A 20,729-nucleotide genomic window follows, 5' to 3' on the forward strand; every position below is an offset into this window, starting at 1 on the left:
GTAAAAATATCGGAGGACAGAAATATTGTGTCATAAATATTGCTTACAGAAATATTGTTCCATTGGCTGTATATTTTCTATTATTAACTTCTATGTAGCAATGTTTTTGGGAAAGATAGCTAGGGCGCAATATTCCTGTCAGACAATACTTTGGTTAAGTTATTCTATATAGTCATATTTTAAACAATGGGCCCAATTCACAAAGGTAAACTGAGACGAAAGTTTTACTTTACGACTTTCGGTATTCGCAAACAGCATGACTTTCGGTATTCGCAAACGGCATTTACGAGTAGAAAAGTTAGAATTTTGTGTCAGTTTTACTTTTGTTTTGGTCTTAAGTTCAACTAAGACCAATAGTCAAGTCTCAGTTAAACCTAAGACTACAATGTAAGTTAAACTGAGACAAAAGTCTAACTTTACTACTCATAAATGCCCTTTGTGAATACCGAAAGTCATAAAGTTAGAATTTTGTATCAGTTTTCCTTTGAGTATCGGGCCCTATGCTATATCCATGTGGCTTTAGGTGAAGAGTTTCCTCTCACTGTGACCCCAAGTGGGACTCTTTGACTCCCAGAGGTCACAATCTTGAAATTACATTTTTTCTAATGTTTCAAGTGTCAAGGGCTTAGCATAATAGTTGTTTTTTTATTTGCTACATTTGTTTAGTACTTCTTTTTGTCAGTGTACTGTTACTGCATTTCCTACTACCAGATTTAGAAGTTTTCCATCTTCATTCCCCATTTCTATTCTGCAACAAGTATACTGACTTCTTTACCATAGGAATCATGCTTTATTTTTCTCTTCAGATCCTGCAGTAACAAACTTGACCAGCATAAAGAACCAAGATGGGACAGTCACAGTCACGTGCCTTGCCACGGGCTTCTTTCCGGAGCGAATAAACATGACCTGGGCAAGAGACGGGCTAAATATCACAGATGAAGTTGACAATTCTGTAACAGTGAGAAATGAGGACAGTACATTTCGTGTTAATAAATCCGTTACAATCTTCCCAGAGGAAAAGGACATTTATACTTGCACCATAATCCATGAAAGCAGTGGACTATACCGGGTCCTCACTTACAGTAAGTAATTCGTGAACTGGTCACTCTATAGGGAAGTAAGAGATAAAGTACTGATTTTATGTCCTGGAGAAATATTAGGAAATGATCTATGCTATATTTTGGGTACCCACACATATAATTGATCGATTCCTTTCAGTTTATACAATTATTTAGGTAATATGGATTTGTGATGATATGGCGCTGCAATGTGCTTATGCCTTTGCCACACAAAACATGATCTGAAATAAGAAGGCAAGATTTCCAGTATGCAACAGTAGACTTCGTTCATGAATTTTCTTATTCTATTTCAAAACAATCCAGGAAACAGACTGTTTTTTAGTGTACATATTTATTGGTGGCCAAACAATTTCACTCAAATTCTATGCATACCATTTGTAGTCTGTTCAACAAATGCAAATAGATGACATAATCAAAATATCAGAAGTAAAATTGATGTGGTATTATTTGAAGGGATTTACTACAATCCATCGGTGAACATTTTTGCTTTTTAAAGGTCTTTCTTTTCCACTGAAACTCACGAAAACATTTTTGGTAATACTGTGAAAATTCCACTTGAAAAGAATGTGTACTTTATGTTATGCTATCATTATGAATATGTTTTATTAGATACAAAAAGAAGTTCTGTAGAAGCTTAAACTGTAAAGTGGTTTCAGTGGGTGTTGTGGTGCAACCAGGTTCAAAGAGCATTTAGAATTTGCATAAATGGCCACCATCTTTGGCATGCTCCGCTGCTAGTATCACAATATTTAAACCCATAGATTCCAATTGTGAGCTTCACCCCCTGCTGGAAAAGCAATTTTAAGGAAGTTGTATTTCATAAAGTGCAAGCACCTCAATGAGTCTGTATTGATGTTTTTTATTTAGGCTACAAAAACTATACCTTAAGATTCTTTTTTGGTACAACTGCAGAATGGCCAATAAAATCAATAAGTTATTTTCTTCATGAGTCCCTCAGGTCACAGAACTTGAAAGATTTCCATAATACATGCCTTTGCTGTCCCTGCCCATCGGTCTAACATGGTGTCTATTCCAGGACATCTAAAAAGTGCTCATATGCTTGCATATTGGTACTAGATATAATTCATGATGCCTTTGTAGTAAATACAATTTTCAAGATAATTCATCCTGAACCTTTTAATGTGCCTTTAACTTGCCAATGCCCTTCCATTCATCAGTCCAGCTATATTATTTACAGTAACACAGCATTAATAGCTGAATGCTTTTTCATCCCCTTGACCCACAGCTCCTCAGAAATAACATCTATGCAACCATCCAACAATTCTGACATCACCTATAGTGAAGGTTACCAAATATTGTTGGAGTTACAAATATTGTCATATGTTGAGATTTATCAGCAAATACATCTTGATGACAAGAACTAGCTATGACTGGCATAGAGAAAACAGTGGCTCCATCTGAAATAGAAATGATCTCATAGAAGTTTGGTAGAGGATGGCAGTCCACCCAGATGGACATATTCAAACTATGCATGCCTTTGAACAATCTCAGTCAGGTCTACTGAATGTTTAGGAGATGTCCCTATTGGATACACCCATGGTGACAGCTCCGCCAGTCCTAAAACAACTTTTTTGCATAATTTCTCCAGCAGTTCCCTCAATTTAATTCCGTATGTTAGTGGAACTTTTCTTAATGAATGCCCTATTGGAATGGCATTTTCTTTAGGAGTCATGTTGTGATTGAGCCCCATAAACTCCTCAAATCCACATTTAATCCTGAGTTGAGCTTGTTCCTTAATCCCGATATATATTTTCCATGACATATATCCCTATCTGTTGTGGACTGCTCATATCCTTCTTTACTACATAGACGTGTGGTTTAGTTCTAGAGCCTGACTTTATTCCCATCTCCTCCTGATATGGCTAACTCAGGATTTGCTGACTTGTCTCAGTGACATAGACTTTCTTTATCGTTCATCTACCACAGAAATGTAAGTCCTTCCAAATGTAAGCCAACAGATCAATTTTGTACCCAGTGTATCCTGCTGAACACACATCAAGTAAGTGTAATTTATTTTCCCACAACTTCTTTACAATATGTTTTCCTACAAATGTGTACCACTTACAAGAGTCAACCGTTGCTGAGACTTGCTTTCTGTCAATCTCTCTTTCAGTCATAGGCAAACCCTTCTGCTTCCCAGTTGTCATCTGTGCTCAGCACTATATTCAGGTTCCTCTTCTTGATTAACTTCCTTATCTTCTTTAGTGATTAAATTAACTTTCTAGACACTGAATATTTGCAGGCACTGCTGATATGTCTCTTCTTGCATTTTTTACAACATATATCTAATAGTGTGTTGAAAATTAGTACGGTTTGGTGAACATTATCTGCGCCATCTTGCCTCTTCCCCTGATGCCACACTTTTGTCGTACGCACCCGCCATTTTTTAAGATGCCCTGATCAGAACGAACCCTTTTGCATGCCGCTGGCCCCTGACATAGCCCTTCGCCCTCACTAAGCCTGCACGCTGACCAACCCCCTGCTTGCACCTGCCTTGAATCATAAACCCCTCTTCGGCGCTGCTCTGCCCCAGGCCCTCATCCTGTTCCCAGCGCGACACCTCCCTCCTTCCCTTTCATGATCCCCGGCCCTTAGACGCAAACCCCCCTTTTCCCCGTGTGCCCGTTTGTCTTCCCCGTTCCCAGGCCGACACCCAGCTCTGCCGATACTATTCCTTGCCCCTCCCCGCACAATAGAAAGCTTCCCCCATCAAAGGATCCCCGGGTTGATCAAAGCCCCCTCCCCATGAGATCCGATCGACCCCCACATTCCACGAATCGGCGGAATATCCAGCTGCGCGATACTCATCACCTGTTGTGACTAGGGTGGGGACTTCAACTGTAAATGTGTGTGGGAACGGGCCCAAAGGGGAGTTCCGGGAATGTCTTTTTCCATACATCAAAGCTTTAACATGAATATGTAATCTGCAATAAAGTCATAAAACAGTGTATAAGAGGCCAGGCCTCAGAAATGTAGCTAGAGCACCTCAGAACGATACCTTCTGCCCGTTTTGTTGTGTTCTCCTCCGGAGAGAATAAAAAAACCTTGTTTCCTGCCTTCCAGTCTCCAGCGCCTGCCTCTTCATTGATTAAATAACTAGAGGGTCACAGAGGCAATACCGCCGGGCAAATACCGATTGTCCCCGACCCGTCCCAGGTTTAACAATTGGCGTCCCAAGCGTGGGGCCCATCAGCGACTCGTGGATCCAGTGGGAGAGGTCCCGACGACAGAATGAACGACTGCAACGATCGGGAGAGCTCTTGCCCAATAGACCCTCGTCTGGCAGCCGATCATCCGAACTTCACTAGTTCCGAACAGACCTCTCTCGAGTGATCTACGGTCCTGACTGGGAACCATTAGGAGTGCCGTGAGAAATACGAGAAAAAGAGGACGAACGGGCGCTGGATTCGGAAGACAAGAAACTGTCCACATGGTCCGGGTAAGGTCGTGTAATCACGACAAGTTGCGAAATGATTGCTTGATTGTTTGATTGCTTGATTATTTATAAAATACTAGTATTACTCTTTGTTTGACCTATTTGGAGATTCACTGTCTGCACACGGAGAAACAGTAGGCTCCTTCTCTTTTGCAAACGGTGAAGGATAGGTAACGTAACCGTCGCGCCTATCTTTCTCCCCCACTGACTCTATTATTTCTTAACGGTTTTTGGGAGACTCCCCACTCCCTCACTGATTAACTGGGTTCTTTAACCCCGAACTACTGTTCACAGATTGTCTTCTGGAGATTCTCTGTCTGCAAACCGGAAACAACAGCTTCCTCTTTGCGGTTAGTGAAAGGGTAGAGGACGCAGACTTTTGCGCCCTACTTACTCTCCCCATTGTCCTTTTTCTATCCTATTTATTTATTTATTAATTGCTTGATTGTTCCGCGTTCTTGGTTACTCTTTTTTATTTTTGTTCATGAGGTATTCACTGCCTGCAAACAAAGTAGAATAGGAATATTCTGTCTAGTCTTTGCACCTAGTGATAAGATAGGCACTGCTGACTTATTAGTCCCTCGTTACAAGCCGTCATGTCTGTCTTCTCCCCATTGATTGATAATTGGTTCAGCCCGGACCGTGTATTAGAGGTGGACCATATAGCTCCACTAGAAGGCACCCCTAATAAGGACATGTTCATAAACTATGGATTAGTTACCATAGCCTATAATAAATTGTGGCACAGGTATACCAAAGAAAGTCAAGACAAACAGTGGCCACTGGCAGGATCCTTTGACCTTGATAAAATAGAAACGTTAGAAATAGCCCTTCGAAATAATAAGACAACGCCTATTATGCTCGACAGTCTCGGTATGTGGCGCAGAGAGGCTATGCAACGACAGAGAAAAGACGAGGACAAACCAAGTAGAGAAATATACCGACAGGACAACCCCAGGACACCGCTACCCACAAGTTATCCCCCGACACTACGCAAAAGACGACCAGACTTAGGGCCAGACCAATGCGCTTTTTGTAGATATGTCGGACACTGGAAAGCCCAATGCCCGACTCTACTGAGCGTGAGTAAAGGCAAAGGGCCGACAGGAACGACAGATCGGCAGTATGAGAAAAAGCGCGAGACAAAGAAGAACCCGACTTACATAGACAGACCAGATAGAACCACCACGTTTGATTATGCCCGATGGCACAGATTTCGCCAGGACAATTTCAGCGGCATGCTCAAGTTCTCCTAGGTCGGGCAACGTCAAGACGGGAACCCAGCCACGCTTTAAGATTCACAAACGGAAAGAGATAATGATGACCAATAACTGTTTTATATTCGTCTTGGGTCTTTGTATGTCGTACTTGTACTGCCCCCCCCCCCCCGTCTGAGTTTGTGTGTATGTAATGTACGAATCTGCGTCATCCCTCTACACGTGTTTCCGTGTTACTCAACCTCTGTTAAGCAGAAACTTAGCATAAAAGCAACCTGGAAAGAAAGAAATGGTACAACAAAATCCGTAGACCATTGATGAACTTGAACTTTTAATTTAACACAGCAAACAAGAAATAATAACGGTAAACTGTAGAAAATGAAAGTCAAACAGAACATTCGCCCCCCCCCATTCTGGAACCTTCCAAAGTAGGGCAGGGTTACGGCTACGCCCAACCAGCGACAAACCATATAAGGCGGGCCCCGCTGCCAACTCTTGGTCAGGAAATCTTAACATATGGGGAAGCCGGAGGAGAGGCAGGGGCCAGCGGAGTCCAGCCGCAACGGCCCTAGGTAGTTTCCGGTAGTCCCGCCACATGCCTCCTCGGCCCAGCCGCAACGGGCCTGGATAGACTTGAGTAGTCCCGCCACATGTCCAGAGAAGAGCGAGGCACCTCTTCCTTTTCTCCTCCGCAACAGCCACAGCAGCCCTGGGCGGCGGATGCCCTGTCCATACCCCTGCAGGAATGCGTCCAGGTCGGGCCGGGAGGGAGAGGCGACGCGGACGAGCCTCCCCCACCTCCACCGATAGGAGGTTTCCCAGCCCCGGCCCAACGCCAAACTCCTCCAGCCAAGCGGCGACGCCAATACTTGCGCAGCACCGAATGTACAATGGTGCCCATATTTTCGGAGCACCGAATATGCAATGGCTGCACCGATACTTGTGCAGCACCGAATGTGCACCGCAGGTGGCCATACTCCCACAGCACTGAGCACAAGACTTGGGGAACTCCGGATGTGGAGAGACCTTCATGCGGGGCGATGAAAAAGAGCAGCATGGAGTGCACCGGGAGAAGGAGACGGCGCGAGCGAGTCTCCCTCGCCCCCCCCCCAGGTGGGGGCATCACAGCTGCACCCCAGCTGAACGTCCCGCTTTCACACAACAGGGACCTCTTCCTTTCACTCCGAAGGATCTCTTCCACTCTTGCAAACTCGACGAGAGTGGCCCCTGTAGGGCCTCAAAATGGCGTCTGGGTCCGCTGGAAGGCGGGCCCCGGCCACTAGAGTAACTTTGACCAGCAATATAACTCGGACATTTGCCCACTGGGGCACGAGCCCCCATCTCCGACAGCATCTCCGCAGCCTTGAAGATCCTACAAAGGTCCCCGGCGGAACCTTCGGCCTCTGCAGGTTTCCGGTAAGGGACGGCTGCCTTGACCGCCAACGAAATAAACATGACATTGCCACTCCTTCTGTTAGCATGAATTCTAGAACTGCCGAAAAGGACTCTGGTCCAAACTGCCAGTAATGGGAAACATTTCCCCTGATGCTACTTCCGGACTGAGCCGGCCCCGCCCAAAATGGCGCCGGTATCAAGAGGGACTTGCGAACACCTCGTGGTGTTCCTTCGCACTAATATAAACTTGATGTTCTGAGACTTTATATGATCCTTTGTACACTTGGCTAGAAAAGACAAGGAGAACTCACTCGACGAACAGTATGAAAGGATCCCGTTAAAAATGTTGATTACAAATGTACAATGTATTATATTTTTATAGCTGATGTATAACCTCATCTACGACGCACACATACAGTATGCATATAGGAAATCTGATTGCAACTATTATGATTATGCTTCTAAATTACGAAATAAATGCCCCCGAACCCCCAGCCAATTAATAGACGTTTTAGTTTCCTGCAAATGAATGAATAAAACTTTCCAATGTATTTGTTTCCGCAAGACGACACTCCCACTGTACGCGCTTTAACCATTGCCATGTCCGACCAAATACGACTGTACCCTCATCATCCACGTATTGAAATGATTCCGAGAAATAAAGGTTTTCGAAACTATGGACGGGTATTGCATGCTTTATTTAAAAAAAAATGTGGGATCGGTGGGAAAGTTCTTTTCTGTGCACCCTACTCTGCTCTCTCTTTAAGGTTGAAAGAAGATGGTTGCCCAGCCCTGGAGGACGGATCGGATCGACAACACGACACTCTGCCTTCAAAGTACGCGACTGACTCATGAACTCTCGCGTGGAGGAAGACCTTGACTTCCAAGGATGGGTAAAACGAACGGTGTAAATGAGGGAATGTAAAAGGAGGGTGAAATGAAATGATGTAAACGTTATAAAGTACAACGTTCCAAGGTATCAGGGAACGGAGCTGACCCAAGAACCGAAGAACCTTAGAACGCCACAGCGTTGAAGGAGGTTTAAGGATCCCGATAGTGAGATACGTCCTTCGACTAGATACCTCGCACTAGGCACCTCTGGTTTCCTTTTCACGTTCCCCGCACACGACCTATATGGACACACTGCCCCCCCCCGACTCCAGAAACCATATCCCCGGAGACTCTGCCCCGAGGAGGGAAGACGAGTAAGAGGTGAGTAAAGGACTCTTGAATACATGTATTTAAATATGCGCGAATGCTGTTCCCTCCCCTCCCCCTTTTTTCCTCCCTCTGCAGGTTACATCAGAAATTACAGCCGAGGTGTGGCGAAGATCTGAAGCCTTGCCATGTCTAATACACGAAGCAGACTAGCGCCGCAAGGTGGTGCCTAAGCACGCCTGCAAACTACTCACGTATCGAACAAACCCGAAAAATTAGCACGACCTGATAAAAAGTGATCACCCTTAAACCAGACCGGACGAATGAACCCATGTCACGTATGACGCGAAACTGAGAGAATGTGTGTGTGTGACCGAGGTGCTGACCCAACTGGTCGAAGGACCGAGAATGCGAGAAAATGCGACAAAATGGTACCTCCTCTCTTCTTTCCTTTTCTCAAGGCACGTCCCCTCTACCCTGTCTAATACTCAAACTGCATGATTACAAGATCCTAACGCAGACCTGTGAATGTCTTTTACTGTGTAATGCACTAAATAGCCTTTCCTGACTACACTGCCACCCTCTCTGTTGCACGTGTACTATTTAGCCTGCCGTTGCACTCTCTCTCTCTCTCTCTCTCTCTCTCTCTCTCTCTCTCTCTCTCTCTCTCTCTCTCCTTCTATTTTTTTTTGCACTCCCACTCTTCCGAGCAATTAGCCCCGAAATTGGCAGACTGCCACCCCTAGCGCACCACCTAATTGGCTTCAAATACCGTCAGTATTTGCACAAAAACTTGTCTTTAATACAATCACCCTGAGACCGTGTCATTACCTCTCCTTTTCCGCTAGAAGTCAATGAACCGAGGTTGGGCCGTAAGGGAAAGGACAGGTAAGACGACAGAGGTTCCCTAATCTGGCCCGTAATAAGGGAACTACATGTCAACGGCTCCTATGGTATAAAACAAGGACCTCAGAATACGCAATCCTCCCCGCCCCGAATTGTCGCAATACCCAAACAGGAAAAATGAGCACCCCTGTTACATCCCCTGTATCAGCCGCTCCAAACTGGAGTTATGAAACTACCCCTCATTCCCGGTTGGGAGGAATGGGTCGATTTACGCCCTTACCACAAGTTTCTATGTCCCTAGTTGTCTCCCATAAAACCCCTGTCTTTTCTGATTAAGTACTCAGGCCGTAGGAAGCTACGTAGGAACCAGAATGATGTTTTACAAGGTTAAAAGACTAGACCAAAGTGAAGAAGTCGTTGAAATGAACCCTGTTTAGTTGAAAAACAGGACGCATTGATAAAAAGAACTGTTTAGCCTATGTTCGTCCCACAGCAAAATATCTGTTTAGTACCATGTCGATAGCACACAGTACCCTTGGTAAATATAAAGCCCTAGAGAACGGCATAACTTTGTCAAGCCCGTCTTACGAAGGTGGGTCTCCATCAGATAAACTGTCGAAACTGTAATAAATAATTATGAAGGAAAGCCATAACACCTCCAACAGGCCCGTCATCGGTCATTTATATGTTAGTTGTGAACCCTAAAATAACGGACGTTTTCATTTCTATCTGAAGCTGGGAGAGAAATAGACTTTTGTGATTTCCTTCCTCTGCAAATTCTCTAAAGACTGTCTTTTCAAACTCGTTTAAGGGTACGGCTGTCAGGAGAGAGAAGGACCGGATGTGGGAGCACGAGGCCTGACTGCAGACTATGGAACACCTACGACATGGGCCAAGGCGAGACAGCGACAGAACAGAGCTACAGGACGAGGCACTACCTCCAGCAAAGTGAGAAGAAAGGGCTAAACTGATGCCCCCGCTCTATGTTCGAATGTGTGCCGAAAGGTCCCCGCTCTCCAGACTCGGTCATGAGCCCGCCCATCTGAAGTCTCTCGTTCCCCTAGTTTGTTCCTAAATTGGCCTTGCTCCATCCCCCTTTTTCTCCGACCTACCCTATGGACTGTTTTGTACGCTCTTCCTCCATCTGAACTTTCTGACAATCACCTCAAAGGACACAGGGCGAAAAGGACCTTTCCGACCAGAAACGCGAGGAAAGGGTCGTGCCCTGCAACGCAGAACTTAGAATAGAGCTGGACTTGTAGCTCCACCGCCGGTGCTCCACAGTGCCAACGAAAGACAACAAAGAATAATGAGAACTCGTTAACCTCGAACATTTGACATCCTCAATCACCGTTTCTGCTATGCCTCATTTCTCTCCCAGCCGCCATTGTATTGATCATGCTCCAATCCGAATCTGATATATGTAATAACCTACCAGTTCACGTTCTGAAATGTACTTGCTGCTCTCGCTACAGAACCGTTTTTGTATTACATTTTTATGACTTTCCTGCTAAAACAAATTGATCAAAGTTTATCAAATAGGTCCACCTCCTAAAAACTAGAAATGTTAAAATGTATTGTTTACAACTCTTTTCATCTAGGGTTCCTACCGTTTTCTTTCTCATGCCCACCACAATAGAACCGAGTAGAAAATGAACCAGCAAGATGTCTTGAATATGTTAAAGGGAGGACTGTTGAAAATTAGTACGGTTTGGTGAACATTATCTGCGCCATCTTGCCTCTTCCCCTGATGCCACACTTTTGTCGTACGCACCCGCCATTTTTTAAGATGCCCTGATCAGAACGAACCCTTTTGCATGCCGCTGGCCCCTGACATAGCCCTTCGCCCTCACTAAGCCTGCACGCTGACCAACCCCCTGCTTGCACCTGCCTTGAATCATAAACCCCTCTTCGGCGCTGCTCTGCCCCAGGCCCTCATCCTGTTCCCAGCGCGACACCTCCCTCCTTCCCTTTCATGATCCCCGGCCCTTAGACGCAAACCCCCCTTTTCCCCGTGTGCCCGTTTGTCTTCCCCGTTCCCAGGCCGACACCCAGCTCTGCCGATACTATTCCTTGCCCCTCCCCGCACAATAGAAAGCTTCCCCCATCAAAGGATCCCCGGGTTGATCAAAGCCCCCTCCCCATGAGATCCGATCGACCCCCAGATTCCACGAATCGGCGGAATATCCAGCTGCGCGATACTCATCACCTGTTGTGACTAGGGTGGGGACTTCAACTGTAAATGTGTGTGGGAACGGGCCCAAAGGGGAGTTCCGGGAATGTCTTTTTCCATACATCAAAGCTTTAACATGAATATGTAATCTGCAATAAAGTCATAAAACAGTGTATAAGAGGCCAGGCCTCAGAAATGTAGCTAGAGCACCTCAGAACGATACCTTCTGCCCGTTTTGTTGTGTTCTCCTCCGGAGAGAATAAAAAAACCTTGTTTCCTGCCTTCCAGTCTCCAGCGCCTGCCTCTTCATTGATTAAATAACTAGAGGGTCACAGAGGCAATACCGCCGGGCAAATACCGATTGTCCCCGACCCGTCCCAGGTTTAACAAGTGGTATCCTTTAGAATTATCAACATGTGACTGATTACCTCACCAATAGCATTGAATAGCATGTTTCTGACTCCCCCCTTATAATGATAACTTTTCCTTTGCTTTTCAAAAGAGTTTTTGTAACACATGTACCTAACTACATGCATCACCCCTCATTTATTGTACCAATTGTTCTGAATGTCTAAGCAATCCTTTAAGCTACATTAATCCTAGTTATCAAGGTGAGGTCATTCTTGATACTTGTTTTCATAAAACTTCGATCACGTAATACTTTTTAGCAGCTGATGCGCTCAGAATTGCACCAGACGTTACCTGAGCATTGCCCTGTTGTCTCACCAAGGCCACATATCTGACGTGGGACATCTGTACAGCCGGATTGCCAGAGGCACAAGCAAGCTGTTTCAGCTGAGTGCAGTGAGAACGGGAATTGCTTGCAGAGATAAAGTGCCCCTTTGGTGCTGATAACAAGCTTATTACACATGTGATGCATTCCAGCATAAATGGGCAAGACTAGAGCTCGTGCACAACACCTTTTATTAGGGCAGCAGCAATGTTGCTTAATACCAGGTAAATAGTGACTTTTTTCTGCTATTTACTTGGTCGCCAGCTAAAGTGTAGGAATTATTTACTATTTGGTTGGTGGTCTTGCAACTAGTAGAGAAATGTAACTATTTACCTGGCTGCTTTCTAAATAGTGGACGCTCTGCACTGTTAGGCTGGCGTCTGTGCAAATAGCAGATAAACTTTACTATTTACTTAGCCACTCGCTAAATAGTTGAGATACTGCAATGTTTGACTGGTGGCCATGCAAGTAGCAAGAAAACGTTATTCAACCACTGAATAAATGGCAGAGATTATGTATTATATGGCAGGAAAAACTGCAAATAGCAAACAAACTATTCCGTTTAACTGTCCTGTGGCTACGCAGCAGGCATTATACACTGTTTGGTCGGGGATCAAGCAAATAGCAAGGAAAATTCATTATTCCCCCTGCCAATGGCTAACTATCATACATTATGCACTATTTCTACAGTAGCAGTAGAAATTGGCAAGAAACTTCAATTTTCAACTGGCTGCTGGCAACACAGCAAACATTATGCACAATTTTGCCTGCAACCATGCAAATAGCAAAACAATATTTTCCTGTCCGCTGTACAGAAATGAATTATTGTTTAGCAGGTTTCCTTGCAAATAGCAAAGAAATAGCACTATTTGCCTGGCTGCAGGCTGAATAGCAGACATTATGTGCTACTTGCAAGACAGCCTTGCAAATAGCAAAGAAAGCTCATTACTTACCCTGCCTCTGACTAAGTAGCAATCAATTGCTTAGGGTCCCTTATGCAAGTCACAAACACAGTATCATTGAGAGCCTTCATTCCAATATATTAACAGAAGGAAGAAAAACTATATATATACCCAGCCAAAAGTCAGTCAATGTTTTTATCAGATGCCTAAGCAGCCATCTTCGGCAAATAATTATTAAATACGACCAAATGTGACTATGTGGCTCGCAATGCCATTGTAATTAGGTTCTAAATCCTTTAAAAAGAAGTGTCAAGAACAGTGGATCCAGGTTATCCCCTGTATAATACAATTTCAAAATATGTGATGCTTAAGAGTAAGCATCTATGCATTGCCTTTATAGGACAGATGATGCTGTTGTTGTTCCAAACGTGTTGGTATTGATCATCCTTTTGTTAATTACTTTGTAGTTTATTTTTTAGCGAATAGTGCATCACTGATTTATTTTTATACAGCCACTGTTCAGACTACAGAGACAACATGTATAGCCACTTAGGAGTGCTGCGGTTAAGTCATCACCTCTTATATTTTCTGCATGCAAGTAAGATACATGAAGTCTTTCAACAGGCCACTTTCTCTGTCTCATAGACCAACAATGAAACTCTTCTTTCAACTCCACCCCGGTGTTGTGGTACTTGTGGTATTAGCAAAGAAACGTTTGAAGTGTTCTCTGCATAATCATCATGAGACTGAAGAAGTAAAGGAGTGTGATTATTCTGACTATCCTTGTGTTCCCTCCTCAGTAATCTAAGCAGCCTGTGTCCTCTGCAAGTGCTTCATCCTTTTGCTTTTCTGTCTGGGGGGGCTCTGATGATTGGGAGACACCCAAATGTTTTGCTATTTAATGATCTGCTGCCTCAACGAAATACCAAAAGGGGTCTGACACTCTGGGGGTCATTAGGATGGCGGGCGGACTTCCTAGCGGAAATGGGACCGCCGGCCCACCTGCCATGCGGGTCTCACCACCCTAATTATGGTGCGACGTCCACCGCGTCGGTCACATCTGGCGATTTAACATTGCGGCAGGTGCTGCTGGCTGCAGCACCTGCCACAATGTGAAGTGGCCATGTTGTGCATTTCCTTGCACAACTTGGCAGGCACAACTTGGCAGGCACCGTGGTGCCGGCCACCTTGTGCATGGAAATGGAGGGGGGTATCATGGGTACCCCCCGTTTTCACAGCTGACCCCTCCGGGGTCCCGCAACGGGCCTCCAAAGCCAGTGTCCGCCTGCCTTTTTGCGGCCGGGAGTCCGTCGCAAAAAAGGCAGGCGGAGAGGTCCATTCTACACCGCCGCAATGATTGCCTGGTTCCGGGTTCCCAAGGTGGGTGGAAAATGACCGCCTCGCGGAACTGTTGCGGTCGGTCTTTCCAACCACCACGGAACAATAATGATTCCCACCGCCATCATAATATGGCAGTGGGTAAATCACCTTTTGATGGCGGGCGGATCGCCACTGCCGGGCCATCGATGCGCCCGGCATCGTAATCAGCCCTTCTGTGTCTAATTGGATAGAGCTAGTGTGGCTTAGTAGGCGCTGTTTAGTTATCTAAAGTCCTGCTAAGTGATTCAGGGAAGTGCAATTTGTTTACTTTCCAGGGTCCAAAGTCAGAGTGGGAATCTATACTTTCTGCTTGACAAATGGAATTTTACAAGCAGAACATGTAGATCCCCCCTGCCTTTGGAAAAATAGCCCTCCAATAATTAATAGAGCTAACAAATGCAGTAGGCCAACATTATTTAATGTAGCCCTAACACAGAACTTTTCACGGCACAACATGGCACTACCTGACCATCAACACTCTCACCAAGACTCATAGACATACAAAGAATGCAATGGGTGAGAAAGTAGCATGGTCCTAAACCAACTACATTGCTTTCATATCTCACAGTGACTGACTCAGCTTTTCCCCCAGGTCCCAGTTACTTTTCCCTCATTACTACTGTCAATATTAGTTAAATAAAGAAGAAGAAAAACTTTCTCAAAAACATTCATACTATATTGACTGCTGCCCAAGCCTATTTGTTCAGCATATTAAACTTGACTTCCTACGGGAAGATTTTGGAAGAGCTCAGAACTCAATAGTCAACCAATAGACACAGTAACGCTTTACCAAGCCCTGCGCTTATTTTAGTAAATCAGTAGTACTTTAATCTCACAGAAAAATGAAATACTGCAAATTTCAAGCTGAACTATGGTTACTGGGCTGTAACCTCGTCTACAAATCTCAGTGAAACACTACGCCTACTATGGCGACTTCTCTCATCTCTATGAGGTCTCTTGATGTCTACAGTCTGTCATGTGAGGTATGGGCATAGCCTCTTATTAACTGGCTAATGCAACGGTCAGTTCACTGGTTCGTGCTCCTACGAGTTCACACAGTCAAAGTCTACAGTTCCTAACAGCATTGGCGGGTGCTTTCTTTCAACGTACTCCTCCTACAGCGAGGACCACAGAAACAGTTTCACTTGGCATAAGGGATGCTGGGTGGGCATTAGCCCAAAAGGCTTGAAAAGAAGGTGCTCATCTTCAGCAGGCGTAGCCTTGCAGATTGGATGCAGATGGGTGCTTTGTTTCAGCAGTTGCAGTTCATGGAATGAATCTCCAGTGCATGTCCATCTTTGACAGTTGCGACCTCCCAGGACAGATCAGAGCTTTTCCGTACGTAGCCACAATGACTTACCTCCTATGACAGCCTAAGAGTTAGGCATTGGTGCACCAGTCTCTTATTAGCACATGGTAGTGAAGCCAGATGAAATAAACCTGCTCTTAAATTGAATGCCTTGACTCAGTTAACCGTGCGAACCGATCAGATAAACTGGGAGAACATGGGCTGGCTCCTGACTTCCTTCTCCCCTATGTGTTTCTAATGCAGGGAATAAGTTGGGCTTTCCCTCCCGGACAGGCTGTCCTATTGGAGGGCTAAGCACTTTCTCTGAGCAAGCAGGCAGATAGACTTCTAGCTACCAGGCAATCTATCAGCTCATAGTCAAAGTCAAAGATAGCTTTATTCGATTCCATAAAAAGGATCATATAAGCACAACATAAAGACATACAAGTTTTAAAAATTCAGTTATAAATTGATACGAATGAGTTTACATATTGCAATAAAAATACAAGCAAATATCACAAGAATGTGCAAACAGGAAGCGGTGTAGACTAGGGCTTTCTCTATCTAAATACATTTGCCTAAATAAATTGCAGTTTAGTTACACACATAGTGCTATTAACAGTGCAAAGTTTGTTTAGTCCATAGAAGATCTACATCTAATGATGAATTTTAAAAATTTAGATACAGCAGTTATGGTCATTTCATCCTGAAGCAAAAGGATTTTAAAAAGTGCCGGTCTGCACTGTCTCAAGCCCCAGAGCTTTAACAAGGAAATTAGATGTCTTTTTCTACCCCACCCAAAAAAATTACAAAAAAGAATACAATGAATTGTAGACTGCGCAGAGTGGTTGTCGCATGGGCAATTTGTTAGGTTTTTGGACCAGTCGTTTATGGCTGGAAAAGTAACCAACCTAAAAAAGGTACCCATTCTCAACCGTGCCAGAAGCATTCTGTCATAGCTGGCCAGCTCGGGGGACAAATAAAGCTGCCAGCCAGAATCCTGCATTAATAAATAGTGATGCAGAACAGAGGTATTCTTCCCCTCAATAGACCAACGTTGGTCGGCCAAATAGACAGAACATTGTTCTTTTAGCATTTTTCTGGATATGGAGGATAAAGATGCAGGTGTATTATAAAATTCCTGATGCCCTATATTTATTAGGAATTCCTTGACATAAGAAAGCCACTGTATATTTTTGGACCCCTCATGATGCATACAGTCAGTGATAATCGCCCTGTTAAAATCGGTTTCAGTGGAAGTCCAAATTTTATGCCAAAGCAGCACAGGGCTAATCCTGATTATATCAGAAATATAAGTCATGGCAAGTTCCATGTGGCAGGCATAAGTTGACGAGAATCTGGGGACAGCTAACAGATATCTAAGGAAACCATTTTCTGAATTTCCTGACAATCTGTGATGCCCCCAGATACCAGCTCCATAAGTAGCAGTCGACACGCATTTAGCTTTATAAATATCAAGCAGAATGCGTGTCGGCCTACCTCCCAGCTTATTGGCGAACTGTATGAGTGCCCCAATAGCATGTGAGAAAGCTAAACACCTGGTAGTTTTGGCTGTGATCCAGGACCCATTTTTATTAAAAACAACCCCCAAATAAGAGAAGGTACTCGTTTTTTCTATCTTTGACTGTTTTAAAAAGAAGTTTCAAGCGACCTTGTTTTTTAATGTGCAGCACATAGTGAAGGTTTTCCCAATATTAATGTTCAGGCCCCATGTATTCTGAGAAAGTAACTAACGCCTTCTGGAGGCCTAATTGGGTTCTTGCCATAATGGCCGCATCATCTGCATAAAGCAGAATAGGGACTGCGGTACCATCAATTTGAAGATAATCCACAGCCAGTTTTGTTAAGTGGTCAGCTACACTATTAATATAATGAGTAAAAAGAAAGGGTGCAAGGATACATCCCTGACGTACACCCTTCATTATTCAAAAAAATTTGGTGCATTCACCTTTCTTTCCATGACGCACTTTTGCCCCTGCCCCACTGTATAATTCCTTGAGGAAATTTAGAATATTTACATCAACGCCCAGACTTGCCAAGGTATCCCACAGGACGTCGTGACTCAGACAGTCAAACGCTGAACTGAGATCTACGAATGTTATAAATAAGTTTCCATTTTTAGCCGTCTTATATTTTTCTATCCGCATTGCCAAATTATGTCCTTGTTCGATAGTACCCAGACCAGACTTGAAACCATATTGAAATTTAGATAAAACACCTTCGTCCTTGGCCCATATCTCTAATCTGTTTAGAATGACTCGACCTGCTATTTTCATTAAGGAGTCAAGCAGGGAAATGGGGCGATAGCATTTTGGATCGTTGCGGTCGCCCTTTTTAAATATTGGCACTACAATCGCATCCTGCCAAGTGGAAGGGAATCCACTTTTGTTATAACTGTTTAACTCATTGGTCAGGATCGGTGCCCAAAGAGCAATATTGGCCTTATAAATATCTATCAGCTCTTCAAGCAAGAAGTGAAGACTTCAGGTGATATTCCCTCACCTCTGGGAGACTGGATATCATGCGGATGCCAGCCCTTGTCACACAGAAGCTTTATGAGTACTCTGCAGAGCACTCCCTTCCTTGGTCATGAAAACTTGAATAAAGCGGGGTATTGTGGCTAACTCTGACAAACAGGTTCTGCCCGACAAGAGTCTTATATGGCAAAGGCAACACCGAGGTGAGGTACAGCACATAGACAGCAGTGTTACCGTGGAACCCATGTGAAGACACTACCGACGGTTTTGGTTTAACATCCCAGTACTGAGTTGTTATTGTCAACACACACAAGCTGGACAGCAGCATCTGAAGGTTGAAGACACAGTCAACCTGGGTTCCAATCCAGGCTTCACAGGGAGTGACAGAAAATCACCTTTACCAGAGCCCTTTATCAACAATGACAGGACCCCAGACTAGGAGGACCTAAGTTTTTAGGGTGGCTGGATTTAGAGCAGCTCTTACAGCTGATCACTTAATCAGAGTTTGAGGATGTTAGGGCTATTTCTTCTAATTGGAACTTCACCAGTAGGGAATCAAAAGCTGTGAGCCCTCCCTGAACTTCACCCCATATAAAGGAGAGAGACAAAGCTTTCGGTTTGGGCACCATTCAGGCTCTATGTCAAAGGTGACTACTGACTCCTCTTTCTCTCGAATATGACTCGCCAAGGAAATAAAAGAAAGTTATCCCTAATTGCTACACACCAGAGATGGCGCTTGCCTGTTCTTTCTGTAGGACAGGAATGCGCAACTCATGTTTCTTTACTTCCAAAGGAATGGGATGGTAATAAATGAACTGAAGGTCATTGGAATATTCCCTGTAAATCAGAGAAAGACAGATATGCATTAAAGACAGAATATAAGAAACTGACAGATATTTTATTCATTGACTTAATCACAGTTATAGGAAATAAGACTCTGTGAATAAACAGTTTTTTTAAATTTACTTTATTATAAATATTATAGGAAATAAGACACGGTGACCAAACCGAGACCTTTTTTTACCTCCATGCATAATTTTCATAATTTACCAGACATGAGATGTGGAGCCACTGCCTAACGTTTCAAAACCTATTTTGGTTGATTCTCTTTCAAGTGTTGTTTTCTGGCTGTAGCTCAGACATAACCTTTGTGCTAGCTGATTGCTTTCACTGCAGTAGCCATGGTTCTGGCTCTTAGCAGGAGTACATAACAAAGGAGCCAATGAAGTGTGATATCGTGGCACATGTCTGTCATCAGTCTTCCTGAAGCAGTCATCAGGCACAGATAAACTTGGTCTCCTTTAACAAGAGAAACTTCTGACCTACTCATCACTCTTCCCATCTACCCTCTGCCCCTGCTCAGAGAGATCTAATCAGCAACCCTTGCTAACAAGCACCTTACTGAATTTCTTTGGATAGCCTTTTCTCCATTCTACCTTACTTCAGTGGATGAGTCTCCACCCTCCAACCGCAGGGATGCAGTCGATACACTTACACTGCCTGGGGAAGCTGAATCTTCTCTCCCCCATGTGCCATGCTAAACCATAGGCCATCCAAAATGCATTCCATTGGTCCTAGCAGTCAGACGTTTACCACACATGAAGGCTTACTATTGCACACTTACTACACATAAACCATACCTATACACACGGATCACTGAAATAATATCGAGGGACAGAATATCGATCAACAAAAATATCGTTGACAAAATATCGAGAGACAAAATATCGAGTTTCTATCTACAAACAGGTAAGTACAAAAATATAGAGTTAAAAATATCGTTTACAAAAATATAGTTGTAAAAAATATCGACTTTAATAAAAACAATGTTTAATTACATTAATATAAAAAAATTAATTACTAAAATATACTTAACAATACTTAAAATAACTTTTAATAATTAAATAATTAATTAAAGTAAAAAAATAATATTTTTTTAATCATATTTCTTAAAACATGTATATATATATATATAGTAACAAAATTTAATTAAATAATAGCCAATATTATTAACGTACAAATACAAAAGAGTAAAAATTACTATTCCCACTCCAGTGGGTGCAACAGTAGGGAAAGCGTTGGATAGCGTAGGGGTTAAAATTACTATTCCCACTCCAAGGAGTGCAACAGTGGATATATGACGTCACAACGCAACTTTTACAACGCACTACCATTACAACGTAAGTATTGGTAAGTATATAATAATTTTTATAATTTAAATTATTTAAAGTTAATTTAATATAATTTAATTTAATTTAATTTCATTAAATTAAATTAATGTAAATTTAATTTTACTTTATTTTTACACTGTACCCCTGTACCCCAAAAACCCAAAACTGACCCTGAACCCTAAAAAAAACCCTTTACCCAAAACCCCAAAACTGACCCTGAACCCTAAAAATACCCCTTTACCTAAAAACTGACCCTGAACCCTAAAAATACCCCTTTACCCAAAAACCCAAAACTGACCCTGAACCCTAAAAATACCCCTTAACCCAAAAACTAAAAACTGACCCTGAACCCTAAAAATACCCCTTTACCCAAAAACTAAAAACTGACCCTGAACCCTAAAAATACCCCTTTACCCAAAAACTAAAAACTGA

The 20,729-nt window shown here is 43.5% G+C and overlaps 1 protein-coding gene across 2 annotated transcripts in view; it reads left to right on the forward strand.

The window, feature by feature from the left end:
* Window positions 1–20,729, forward strand: part of LOC144767584 (BOLA class I histocompatibility antigen, alpha chain BL3-7-like) — a 346,774-nt gene that overhangs the window by 253,596 nt on the left and 72,449 nt on the right. For both annotated transcript variants that reach the window (XM_078650997.1, XM_078650996.1), the window contains exon 4: window positions 807–1,082. In XM_078650997.1, coding sequence (XP_078507123.1) covers window positions 807–1,082 — 276 coding nt within the window. The remainder of the gene's footprint in view (window positions 1–806; window positions 1,083–20,729) is intronic.

Source organism: Lissotriton helveticus, chromosome 7 (assembly GCF_964261635.1).
Source record: "Lissotriton helveticus chromosome 7, aLisHel1.1, whole genome shotgun sequence".
NCBI classification, from domain to species: domain Eukaryota; kingdom Metazoa; phylum Chordata; class Amphibia; order Caudata; family Salamandridae; genus Lissotriton; species Lissotriton helveticus.